General features: G+C 51.6%; 1 protein-coding gene across 2 annotated transcripts in view; it reads right to left on the bottom strand.

Annotated features, from left to right (window-relative positions):
* Positions 1-189: 189 nt before the first annotated feature.
* Positions 190-13328, bottom strand: part of Fam207a (family with sequence similarity 207 member A) — a 28060-nt gene continuing 14921 nt past the window's right edge. The window contains exons 4-6 of one of the 2 annotated variants that reach the window (XM_040732042.1): positions 8782-8929; positions 4141-4206; positions 190-1366 (exon numbers count right to left, since the gene is read on the bottom strand). In XM_040732042.1, the coding sequence (XP_040587976.1) occupies positions 1243-1366; positions 4141-4206; positions 8782-8929 (338 nt within the window). In that variant the 3' untranslated portion in view covers positions 190-1242. Of the gene's footprint in view, positions 1367-4140; positions 4210-8781; positions 8930-13328 lie in introns of both variants that reach the window. The other variant, XM_005070716.4, reaches the window with a different exon arrangement.

Below are 13328 nucleotides of genomic sequence, written 5' to 3'. Positions count from 1 at the left end.
AGCGCGATGAAGACGGGAAACCCTGTAAATTGTGCCAACCAATCTGGACGGCACTTGCACCACAGGTGGGTGTATGTAGCACACATGGTTTCTCTTAATGAGAATCTATTCCCCACAGCCAGGCAGCCCAGTGTTTCAGCAGATGGCTGAAAAGGCCTCTGGTGAAGCGAACTCGAGTCTGTGTCCAGGTCTGGTCGGTCATTCATTTTATTTGTTTGTTTGTTGGTTGGTTGGTTTTTTGAGACAGGGTTTCTCTGTGTAGCCCTGGCTGTCCTGGAACTTTCTCTGAAACCAGGCTGACCTTGACTTCTGCTGCACCCAGCTTAGGCCTATTCACTCGTATCCACTTCCATTCACCAGGTCACCTACGCTGTCCACACCGGGACTGAGGGCCTCATCCGCTCTGCCCAGGCAAAGGGTCCAGGCTCCACTGCTGCGGGTCCTCACTCACGGGGGCTGGGGGCCCTGGCGGTGGGCCTGAGCATGTGGGTCCCCCAGTAGACGTCTAGGGGGATGAGAAGTCACATTAGCACCCCCAGATGTAAGGTGGGGCATGGGTTACTGTGGGTGCTGCCCTCAGCCTTCACATCCTGAGACCCACTAACGTCTAACACAAGTCCATCTTGCCACCCAGCCGGGAGACTACGGGCTGGGCCTGCTCGCCTCCAGGCCGGACCACCTGCTTCCCTGCTCACAGTAGTTAAGGCAGTGAAGAGCCTGAGCTGAGAGGGCAAAGACACAAGAAGGTGTGGCCTGGATGAAGGCAGATGAGGTGAGGAGCACGGTGGCCAGCTGGGGCGTCCTGCTGTGACCAGGATCCCAAACAGAGTTGGGAGGAGTGCCCAGGTCTCAGGGACAGAGTTACTTGACAGACTCCCAGGTTCACACTGGTGCAGCCCCCGCAAATCTTCACATGAACAACCACCCCGGCTCTGCCCCCGTCGCTGGGGACCCTGGGCTTGTTCTGCAGAGGAGCGGGGCAGCTGTCCCAGGGTCAGCTCAGCCTTGGGAATGCAGGAGCGGCCATCTCTCAGTGGAAAGTGAAGCCATAGGAGGGCTCCAGGCCATGGAAGCCACAGTCCATAAATCACTTTATTTGTCCTCACCAGCGGCTCCTCCTTCCCCTTCCCTAGGTCGCAAGACTGCTTAGGCGGCCACACGGGTACAGGGCAGGATTCAAGAGCTGCTGGCACCTCTACCCGCACGCCAGGCTCCCGGATCTCACAGCAGGCACTGTCCTGGTCAGAGCTGTCCGCCACCTTCCAGCTGCATCTGGTGGGCCAGCTGCCGCCCGATGGCCAGCAGGGGACTGGCTCTGTAGGATGGGCTGGCCAGCAGCTCCCGAAACCGGGTCCTTTCTTCCTCACTGAAAGAGTGGACAGCAGAGGTCGTCAGCATGGGAAGGACGAGAACCCCCAGGACTCCTAGACAGACCAAGGCCTAAGACGAGAGCAGACAGCAGGGGCCCAGAGGAAGCACAGGCACAGTGCCAGGGCCTCAGGACTTCCGGCAGGAGGCAAGGGCACACGGGCTGCTGAGTGTGCATCATAGGGGTGGGGGCACCCTACCAGTCGATCTGAGAGGGATTTGTCAGGAGCTGCTGCCAAGGCAGAAGCTGACAAACAGGGAGCAAAGGCAGCTGACATGCCCCGAGGACAGTCTTATACAAGAGGTGCCCACCCCTGAAGTGAGCCCGAATTAGATGTGCACTGGAGAACTTGGGGCAGTGACACAGCTGTGGACACAGGCAGCTCCAGGGGCCTAGGTTCTTTAGTGACCCTGACCTCTCAGATACGCAGGAGCTTTGGCTGTCAGGTCCTCTCACCCTCTCTCACCCTGCACGGCCACCCTGAAGACACCAGCCTGTGCTGCTTCTGAATGCAATGGCGGTCAACGAAGAAGATGTGGGAGTCGGAATGAAAATGACCCCCATGGGCTCATGTTTGATTTTTGGTGGCATTATCTGGGAAAGTGGAACTGTCTGGGGAAAATTAGAAGGTGTGGCCTTGCTGGAGGAGGTGTGTCACTGGGGGTGGGCTCTGAGGTCTCAAAATCCCACACCAGGGCCAGCCTCTTTCTCTCCATCGGCTGCCTACAGATCAAGATTCAAAGCTCTCAGCTGCTGCCCCAGCGCCATGCCTGGCTGCTCCCCACCTCGATGAGCATGGACTAACCTCTAAACTGAAAGCAAGCCCCTAATGAGCTGCCTTGGTAACGGTGTCTCTTCACAGCAACAGGAGCGTGATTAAGATAGATGGGGAGGATGCTGGAATGCAGCAACAGAAGAATCTGTGGGGGCGCGGCACATCCTGGCGGGTAGAGCTACTACTCGTCCTAGCCACAGTGCAGAGGGAGTTGCCCTGGTCTAGGATGGGCTATAGCAGAGGCTTGGGGAAGAGTGACGGCCAAACAGTCACTGTCTATACTGGCTGCCTCCAGAGAAAGCTGTTGAGAAAGACGTATGTTCGCAGGAGAGGGACACAAGAAAGACACATGCAAGCGGGCGGGCGGTGGTGGCTCAGGCAGAGGCAGGTGGAGTTCGAGACCAGCCTGATCTACAAGAGCGAGTTCCAGGACAGCCTCCAAAGCCACAGAGAAACCAAAAAATAAAATAAAAAATAAAAAAAAGAAAGGAAGACACATGTAAGCCTGAAAGGAGTCAAGTGAAAATAGACTAAGGTGGGGAAGAGACGAGGAAGCCCGGAATGCACAGTGGTGCTCTCTCTGAGGCAGAGTCCGTCTGCAGGACAGGAACGAGGCCAGCTGTGCCTGACAGGAACGAGGCCAGCTGTGCCTGACAGGAACGAGGCCAGCTGTGCCTGACAGGAACGAGGCCAGCTGTGCCTGACAGGAACGAGGCCAGCAGTGTCTGACAGGAACGAGGCCAGCTGTGCCTGACAGGAACGAGGCCAGCTGTGCCTGACAGGAACGAGGCCAGCTGTGCCTGACAGGAACGAGGCCAGCTGTGCCTGACAGGAACGAGGCCAGCTGTGCCTGACAGGAATGAGGCCAGCAGTGCCTGACAGGAACGAGGCCAGCAGTGCCTACTGCCTGGGCCTCAATTCTAGCTGCTCAGAAGCTAGACACAAGAGGACAGTAACTTCAAGGCCTGCCTTGGTCAGAGAGAGTGAGCGGAAGACTAGCCTGGGTAACTTAGGAAGAACCTATCTCAAAAACAAGAGCCTGGCGGTGGTGGCAGTAGTGGCAAGTGCTTTAATCCCAGCACTCGGGAGGCAGAGGCAGGAGGATCTCTGTGAGTTCGAGGCCAGTCTGGTCTACAGAGTGAGTTCCAGAACAGTTAGGGATACAAAAGCAAAAACAAAACAAAACAAAAAAACCCAAAATCTAAACAAACCAGCAAACACGAGAGACAGGATGTATCTCAGCAATAGTACTCAGTATGTGTGAGGCTCTGGGTACAATTCCCAGTACTGGGAAGAGAGTTGAGGTTGTAAAATTCAATACACATTTCCAAAACCAAGAGTAACCATTAGAAAGACTTTAACCTATAAATTGAAGAGTTTCAGGAAAAATTGACACAGAACACTCAATACTACTAAATAACAGGTTCTATATAATCAAGGAAAAATAATTTTGGAAGCAGAAACAAAACAAAAAACCAAATAAACAAAAAAAACAAAAAAAAAAACAAAAAAAAAAACAAAAAAAAAAAAAAAGAAAGGAAGAAAATCCATGCATGGGTGTGAGACTCAACTGCCTCTGATTCCCCCAAAGATAGCACATCACAGCAGCTGAGTCTGCAGAGGCTAAAAAAGCGGAAAAACCAAGAATTTTCTGGCCAAGCTCACATCTTACTACAGCGTCAGTCAGGCAATGCTGCTATTGGGACAAGGTGTGGGGTTGCATGTAAACAACCCATGGTAAACACAGTCCCAGTCTCCATCCCAGAGACGGAGGGCAGGGTAATACCCACGCACTAGATGCTGTCACCACTCCCTGGAAACGCCTTGGCCTAACTACAGGACAGTAAAGTTCTTGGTCCCAAAAACGTCTCCCATCTGGAGTCAGAAGACAAACCGGGACAGAGAAGCGGGTGGCAGGCTCAGAGTAGGGTGATGGTGGATATAGATGAGGAAATCAAGAAGGCTCTGGTGACCCTGGCAGGCAGCAGGTACTCACAGGAGCTGCTGTCTCTGGGCTGAGCTCATCCGGCTAAGTTCCACTGGCCTGGGCTTGCTGGTCACCCTGCTGTGGACACAGAGAATCCAAGTCAGTTTGACACATTTCACTAGACAATTTGTCTCTGTGGGGCCCCCAGTGTCTACACCACCAGGAGCTGAGCTTCACACAGTACACTGGCTGTAGAGACAGGGTCTAGATGAGCTGGGTCACCTTGTCTTACTTCCTAAAGGTCCCATGTGATACTGTAAGGCATCACCCCAGGAGAGCACATCACATTTTGTTGATGGAGATTTTCCAGCCAGGCTGGCCCCATGGCCCTTGAGCCCCAAATGAACACACAGACACTGCATTAATTATGAACTGTTGGCAGATGACTAGGGCTTCATATTGGCTAGCTCTGTCTTAATTATTAACCCATTTCTATTAATCTAAGTATTTCCTCATGGTCTTATCTTGCTGGAAAAGGGTCTGGCACATTCTACCTTCCCGGTCTCACATGGCATCTGCTGTCTACATTTCCCAGAATTCTCCTCATTTCCTAGTCCCACCTATCTCCCTACCTCTATTGGCCACAGTGTTTTATTCATAAAAGAAACACATAGACAGAAGGACTTCCTCCATCCACATCTGAACCCCTAGTCTGCCACCTGCCCAACTGTAGGGGAAGTACCTAAGTAGTGGAGACCAAGGACTCCAGGCCAGCTTGACCTGAAACACTGCCTCAGGTGACCTAGCTAGGTAGCTTCCTCAGCCCCATTGGCTATATGATGGGGAAGGGTACCCTAAATGCCTCTCTGAGTATGGTAGCAGCAGCCCAGGCCTCATAGAACTCTACACATTGGCACGGAGCAATCCTGAACTCAAACTCAGACACTGGAAGCAAGAACACAGCCTAACCCTTGAAGTTCTTCCACGGGCAGACAGACAGGGGACTTCCTAGAGCACAGCTCCATATGGTGTTTCATAACTGAAAAATTTAAAACTAGTAGATTTCCAAACATACAACAGCCAAAAATAGATTCAGATCCAAATGCAAAATGAATCCAGGATGTTTCTGGCGGAGTATGCCTGAGTTGCATCATGTACCTTTATAGCAGCCTTGGTCCTGAGGGTACCCAGCATGCATTGCCAGCCAGCACTGCCTGACTCCTCAGCTAGGATCCAAGACTGTTACATGGGAGGAGTGCCAGGGTTCTTCCTGCACAAGGTTGCTGCCTCTCAGAGAAGAATAATGGTGTAACTGTGGAAACAAAGGCTTGTACCGTGTTCTTACCGTTCTTTATGTCAGTAACAGATCAGGGTGTCTTTGCACTGCGTTTTTAAGAGTCCTTGACTTAAAAATTGCTGTTTGACAACCTAGATGTCCCTCAACTTAGGAATGGATAAAGAAAATGTGGTACATTTACACAATGAAGTATCACTCATCAGTAAAAACAAGGACACCAGGAAATTTGAAGGCAAATGGATGGAACTAGAAAAAAATCATCCTGAGTGAGGTAACCCAGACCGGGAAAGACAAACATGGTCTGTACTCACTCACAAGTGAATACTGGCTGTAAAATAAAGGATAACCATGCTACAATCCACAGACCCAAAGGGGCGAGATAACGAGGAGAGCCTAAGCGAGGACACACAGATCTCTCTGGCAAGAGGAAATAGAAGAGATTTGTTTCCCCGAGTGGACTGAGGGTGGGTGGGGATGAGAACATGAGTGAACAGATTGCGGGGTACAGATGGGGAGAATACAGAAAGGGACTACTGGAAGGGGGGACATTTGGGTGTTAGGTAAAAACCTGGCACAAGGGACTCTCCCTGGAATCTACAAGGTAACCCCAGCTAAAACTCCTAGCAAGAGTGCATATGTAGTCTTAACCGGCCATCTCCTGTGACCAGATTGGTGCTTAGCCCAACTGTCATCAGAGAGGCTTCATCCAGCAACCGATGGAAAACAAATGCAGACCCACAGACAAACATTAGGTGGAGCTCAGGGAATCCTGCAGTAGAGGGGGAGATAGGATGGTAGGAACCAGAGGGGTCAAGGACACCACAAGAAACTCACAGAATCAACTAACCTGGGTTCGTGGGACTGACCTAGGCCCTCTGCATATGTTACAGTTGTGTGGCTTGGTCCTCTTGTGGGACTCCTACAGCGGGAACAGGGGCTGTCTCCAACTCTTTTATTGGCTTTTGGGACCCTATTCATACTGGGTCGCCTTGTCCAGTCTTAACACAAGTGCAATTGCTCAGGTTGGCACGTCAACTGGAGTATCTGCTGTGTTAGACTGGAATGACCAGCATTCCAGCCTCAGATCCCACAACCTGGCATCAATCTCCAAGGCAAGGAACCAGGCTCCTTGGAGAAACACTGGTACCAGGACCAGGCAGAAGATGCCCAAGGTGAGCTCTCAGGATCTGCCGACATCGGGAGGTGAAGAAGAGCTCAGACACACCCACCCTACAGAAGGGCAAATAGATCAGAGCCATTTGGGAGCTACGGAGAAATGCCGCTGGCCACTGCTGGAACAAATTCAGCAATAAATGAAGAAGTATTGGATGACAGCCCAAAGCATGAAGTAGACACTCAGTCTGCGAGAACAAACCAACGATGGGTAAATACTCAGCAAAGAGGCAACGCTCCCTCTTCAGCAGAAACTGCAGACCCTGTCCCTGAGGAGAGGGAGCATAGCTCCCCACCATGGGCCCAGTGTGGCCACTTCCTTCCCAAAGGCACAGAGTGGAAGGGGACAGAACCCAGCACAATGAAAATCCTGGGAAACACACCTCCATCGGGTGGTTCAGTGATCAGTCAGGCTAGCAGCGTGTGGCTGGATAATGTCATGAAGATGGTGCCGTCTTCATGAGCTCTGGCAACCCAGGTCTTTTCTACCCTCAAGAGAGCATGGACATACTTTAATGGGGAGGGTGGTGATAAAAAAAAAATGTTCAACTTGCTGAGTGGTGGTTGCACACATCTTTAATCCCAGCACTCGGGAGGCAGAGGCAGGTGGATCTTTTAGTTAGAGGCCAGCCTGGTCTACAGAGCAAGTTCCAGAGCTACACAAAGAAACCATGTCTCAACGCCGGCCCCAACTCCCCCCAAATTCCTGCCTCAGTCTGCAAAGGAGCCTGAGGAAACAGGAGGACCACGTGTCAATTCCCTCCTGTAAATCACTATTTCATTTTGTGGTGTGCATCCACACAGGTGTGTTCATACAGCACGCGCGTGTAAGTGAGTGTGTGCATGTGTGCATGCGCATGCCAAGGTCAACCTCTGGCGTCTTCCTCAAGAGCCCTCCTTTACTTGGAGCTCATCAATTTCACTAGGCTGGCTGACCAATGAGCTCCGGAAACCTTGCTGTCTCCACCCACGTGGCACTGGGTTACAGAGGCCATGTCCAGACTTCTACATGGTGCTGGAGACCGAAACTGAGACCAGCAAAAGTGCACCGCAAGCACCTGATAGACTGAGATGCCCCCTCAGTCCCTAGCATGTGAAGCGAAGTGCACTGGGTACCTGTGGGCAGGACAGCATTAGAGCTGGGAACCTTCTCATCACAACTGAAACAGTCCTGTGCGGGCATAGAGCCCCAACACATCCCTCTCTGGGCTGGCAGGGCAGGCTGTTTGTGCAGTTCCCCCCATTCTGGGAGCCCCAAGCACATTTTTCAGATGAGAAACTATAAAGAGGGAAGGGACCCTTGACCAGGGTCACATTTTTCACTTAAGAACCAGGAATGGAATCTGCATCGCTGGCTCTGCTCAGCTGTTGAGTCTTGACCTAGTGTCAGCGCTGAATCTAGCCTGAGCAGAACGGGTGTTCCGTCTTGCGAACCTAGCGCTCGGCCGTCGGGCTCTATAGCATGTCATCCACCTGCCCCACGGTAAGGGTGAGGGCTCACAGATGCAGTGTGCATAACCTTTGCCTTATCCTCAGATGAAAATTCTAAGATGATTTTTCTAAAAAGGTGAAATAAGAAGTAACAAACCTCGTGTGGCAGCTCACATCTGTAATCCCGACACCTGGAAGGCTGAGGCAGGAGGACTGCATTAAGTTCAAGGGTGGTCTGAGTTACACAATGAGTTACAGACCAGCCTGGAAAGTGACACTGCGTCATCGCACCCTCATTGCGACCACCCTTAGTAACAACAATAAACAATCAGAAAACAAACCAGCAATGACAGATGAACACCAAAAGCCCGGCAGCTATGAGCAGAGAGCCCAAAGCTCCCCATCTGCCCCAGAGCTCAGCTCTGCACTTTTGAGAGCCCCTTGCCCTGTGCCCATGCCTCATCCTCACTGCACAAAGAGGACAGACACACACGAGGCCTGTGCCTGACTGCACATGGAGGCGGGAACAGGCCAGTGGGAAGAAGGCATGAGGGAGCGCACATCTATGGGCTAGCCAGGCTGCTACCAGGGCTAAGTCTGGGGTGTTCCTTTCACAAAAGTCACCACATTCCAGGGTGAGGCTCTCTGGGCCACGTGTGGCTTGAGTGTTGACTATTCACCTTACAGAGACGGAAGCTTTCATAGACCACTATGGATCCCTCCCATCCCTCCCTTCCCCTGAGTCCAGGGCCGTGGGGATCCAGGGAGGATCACAGCTCTGTACGAGATGACCAGTGCCAGACACTCACCGTCTGACCTGCTGCTGCCGGCTGGCCTCCAGTTCCTGCAGCTCAGGCAGGGCATCCCTCAGGGGGTGCAGGTCGCCTACTACCACCGTGGCCCTGCGCCTTCGCTCCTCCTTGAGCTTCTGCTCAGCCAGCTTTATGGCTTCAATCTCTGAGGGGAGAGACAGGAGTGCATGACAATTAAACCCCAGCCCCGGCCCCCCCACCGGAGGCCACCAATGCCAAGGCACCCACGAAGCTGCATGCACCCTGGGGCCTGCTTGTTCCCAGAGAGCAGAAGTGTTCTTTGTTTCCCCGCTGTCACCTGCTCTGTGCCCCTAAAGACTTGGGGGGTGGGCCGGTTCTGAGTTATTTTTTCTTCTTAATCACAGAGGCACATTTTAATTACAGGGCTGACTATGAGCTTGGAAGTGCAGCAAAGGGAACCGCCTCCTCTGTGAGGGGCACAGTGCAGAGCCTGAGTGCACAGACATGGGGGGACTCTGTGCGGGATCTGGGCACACAGATGGGGGCAGCTGGCACAGGGACAGTGGGCAGATGCCAGCCCTAGGCTCCATTTCCACAGGTCACTTACTGAGAAGCCACAACGTCCTTTTTATCCTGGGCAATCTAGAACCATGTGGTGCCTCCTTGAGACTGCGAGATGGGGAGAATGACCTCATGGGAAGGAGCTGACAGCCACAGGGAACAAAAGGGAGCAGGGTGGGTGGCCAGGTGGCAGACACAGGACTAAAGGAAGAGAAAGTTCACTGCAGGGCACAGCCTTGGGATTTGATTCTCTTCAAAAGACGAATTTAATTCCAAATTGCTAATACTACAAGTACTTCAACTTCCTATTTGCCCGCATGTGGCTGTGGGGTGTATGCAGTTCTGGGACAAAGCCCCGCTGTCTCTGGGTGACATAACAACACAGGGACATTTATTGGGACACTTCAAACATGCGGTGACCCTGACAGAGGGGCAAGGAACCAGAAGCGCCCTCCTCAGCACAGCACAGGCAACTCTGCCACCGCCTACAGCTGGGAAGATGCCTCACAGGGCAGGTCAGAAAGCCCCGCCCCCAAGCAGGTCCTATACAGCAGTGTCTATCACTTCACCCTGAGGCAAAGACAGCCCTCCAAGCGCCCTGCCCATGAGAGGCTCCATGGATTCATAAAGTGACAATTTGGTGGGGGGAGGGGGCGGGGGTTCAGTCTAGCTGGAACAGAGCAAACAATTCACTTAGTACCTCATCAAAACCAGTCCCTCTTCGCTGAGCCAAAGTCTGGGGGGGGGGGGCTGAACTCCCTGGCAGAAAGAAGCGCTCAGGGCCACCCTCTCACGCTCGCACCCTGCAAACCCCGAGAAAGGAGAGCAAGGCTAAGGAAGACATGCGGCTCAATGACACACAAGCAAATCCAAGCCAGAGATGCCCAAACAGGGTGGCCCAGGGCACGCGGGGTTAGTCGGGTGTCTGGACGCTGTTGTAACCCACCATGACCCATGGCAATGCCGGCTAAAAGGGGAAAACCTGGTCACCGGATGTACCAGAAGAGATGTGGTAAAACTCACTATCTACTCATGGTAAAAGTTACAATAAACCCATAAGCAGATCTAAGACAGAAAATGTCCCATCCATCTCTACTGAGCTCAACAAGATAGCAGAGTCGACCATGGTCTCCTACACTCCCATCTGGCAGCTACCAGTAAGGCAGAGACAGAGACAGAAGGAACAGCAGGGAAATGATGGGGGTCAAGGCAGATGTGCCCAGCCTCAATTCCTAAGCACACTGCAACAGGACTTTATCCAAGCTAAGCTCAGAAACTAATCTAAATCCTATTCTTAAACGAACAAAACAAAATCAAAACCCTCAAACATCAGAGACAGGAGGATAAGAAGTTCATGGTCTCCAGGAAAACATCCAGGATATTCAAGACCCTGCCTCCAAGCATAAAAGTCTCAATGAACAACTCATTATCTTAACAGAATAAGCAGAAAGCAGGTCTATTAACCCTCAAAACAAACAAGAATGGAGTCCAGAGCAGAGTCCAGACAAAGACAGAGAAGCGGCCGCACCTGCTGCTGCCCCTCACTCCCTACACCTGAGGATGACACACTTGAAACTAAGTAAGTAGAGAAGCACCAAAGCCCAAACACAGCAAAGCCTTGCAGAACTGCTGGCATCCAGGGAAGGAAATCACAGCCGTGAGATGCTACTTCTGAGTTGCCGAGCATCGGATGGGCACGGCAAGGGTGGTAACATTGCGTGTAGGGAGTTGAGCTGTGGGTGGTGTGGCGGGCAGTCCCAGAGGACACCTGAAGCAGGAAAGTCGGATAAGGTCACAGACATTCAAGCGGCATCATCAAAACACACTGTTCCAAAGAGGGAGACCATTCTGACACTGGGGAGTCAACAGGCAGAGTGGAGCAAAATGGAGCAAGGGACAAGACAAAGGTAAAGCTTAGGACAGTTCCTCACAGTGACAGCAAAGATAGATACTGTTAAAAGTCCCAGAGAGTCCAGTGTAGCTACCAGACCTAAGACATGACCTTAGCAAGATCACAAAATGTAAGGTTCCTATTTAAAAAAACAAATCACTTGTACTTTTACAACTTTTAGAAGTTTGTACAAAACACACGCGCGCGCACACACACACACACACACACACACACAGAGGCGGGAGAGAACATCTACAATACTGATAATAGAAACTAAGGAAATCTAGACCACGATGAGGCACATCCTGTTCCTAGACTTGATTCAGTGTTGGTGACAAACCTTCCTGAAGTTGAAATGAAAAAGTAACAGTAAAATTAAATAGACACACTAAGAACCAGGAATGCCCAGAGCATCCTGAGACAAAGGAGCAGAGGAGGCCTTGTGTGACTGTCCGCCTGCTGGAACTACAGTGATCAGAGCACAAGCATGGACTGGAGGAAAGCCACGTGACTTTCAAAAACCCGACAATCCAAAGAGCAATAGTCTGTATCAGACTGAGGCGGGACTACCTACCAACTCACTGCAGACAGACGCCACCTCAAGGTGAACCACACCTAAGGACTAGCCAGGCTGGGCACTTTCAAAAGGGAAATAGCGGAACATCTTCGTGAATCTGGGTTAGGTGCTCTTTTGGGTGTTTTGTTTGTTTTGTTTTTTGTTTTTTGTTTTGTTCTACGAGACAGGGTTTCTCTGTATTGTTTTGGAGGCTGTCGGTCCACACTGGCCTCGAATTCACAGAGATCCGCCTGCCTCTGCCTCCCGAGTGCTGGGATTAAAGGCGTGCGCCACCACCGCCCGGCTTGTTTTGTTTGTTTTTGAGACAGAGTCTTTTATCTAGCACTGGCTGTCCTGGAACTCACTATGTAGACCAGGCTGGCCTCTAACTCACAGAGATCAACCTAGACAAGGCTTTCTTAAACAAAGCACATTTGTAACCATATGGAAAAAGAAATATGAGTTGGATTTTTAAAAATTAAACTCTTGTAGAAAAAAAAAGCCAGGCAGTGATGGCACATGCCTTTAATCCCAGCACCTGGGAGGCAGAGGCAGGCAGATGTCTGAGTTCAAGGCCTGGTCTACTAAGCAAGTTCCAGGACAGTCAAGGCTCAAAGAAACCCTGTCAGAAATTTTTTTAAAAAGTTAAGAAAATAAATGGGCAAGACAGTCTGCAAGGAATACAGCACACACAGCAGACCAGGGCCACAAGGTCCCCAGAACACACACCAGACCAGAGCCACAAGGTCCCCAGAACACACAGCAGACCAGGGCCACAAGGTCCCCAGAACACACAGCAGACCAGGGCCACAAGGTCCCCAGCACAAACAGAGAATCCCCAAGCTCAGTAATAAAAACACAGAAAAAGTGAACCTCAAACGAACTGCAAAGGAGATATACACAGGACAGCACTCTGCCACAGAACAAAGACCTGCGCGCCATGAGATGTTAGCCCAAGTCACCAGGCACATGACTGAAGACACGCACACACCACTGGTCAGCACAGCTGTGTGGCCGCAACTCTCATGCTGCGGAGGGGCGCACATGAACGACAGCGTCAGAAGAATGTCTGGCAGTTGCTTATGAAACTAAACATACACCTGCCCTATGACCCAACATTCCATTCCTGAGTATTTACATAAGAGGAATAAAAACACGTCCACAGAAAGACTGGAACAAGTGCTCACACAGCCGTACTCACCCCAGACAAGATGGAAAGACAGATATCTATCACAGGAGACAGGACAGCAACGACGGATAGGAACAGTGTGATGCCTCACGGCCATGGGCCTGGCCACCGGTGCAAGTAGAGCAGCCTAGCAGGAAGGCAGAGTACCGCCTGTGTGAGCGCACTCCCAGGAGACCACGGCAAACCAACCACAGACACGCCGGACACGGCACCTCACCTGGGCAGTCGGGTGGTAGACACACTGTCAGAGGTCACTGTTGTGCTAGGCAGACACACTCTTCACAAGAGAGCAGAGAGGAGCACGGACGAGCTAAGCGCTAGCCAACCTATTTGTGTGCAAATATACAAATACTCCCGACCTGCTTCGAAACACAGTAAGAAGACGC

The sequence above is a fragment of the Mesocricetus auratus genome, unplaced genomic scaffold (assembly GCF_017639785.1).
Source record: "Mesocricetus auratus isolate SY011 unplaced genomic scaffold, BCM_Maur_2.0 Super-Scaffold_100027, whole genome shotgun sequence".
NCBI lineage: Eukaryota > Metazoa > Chordata > Mammalia > Rodentia > Cricetidae > Mesocricetus > Mesocricetus auratus.
The sequence above is the reverse complement of the archived record's forward strand: the minus strand, read 5'-3'. Positions and strand labels throughout refer to the sequence as shown.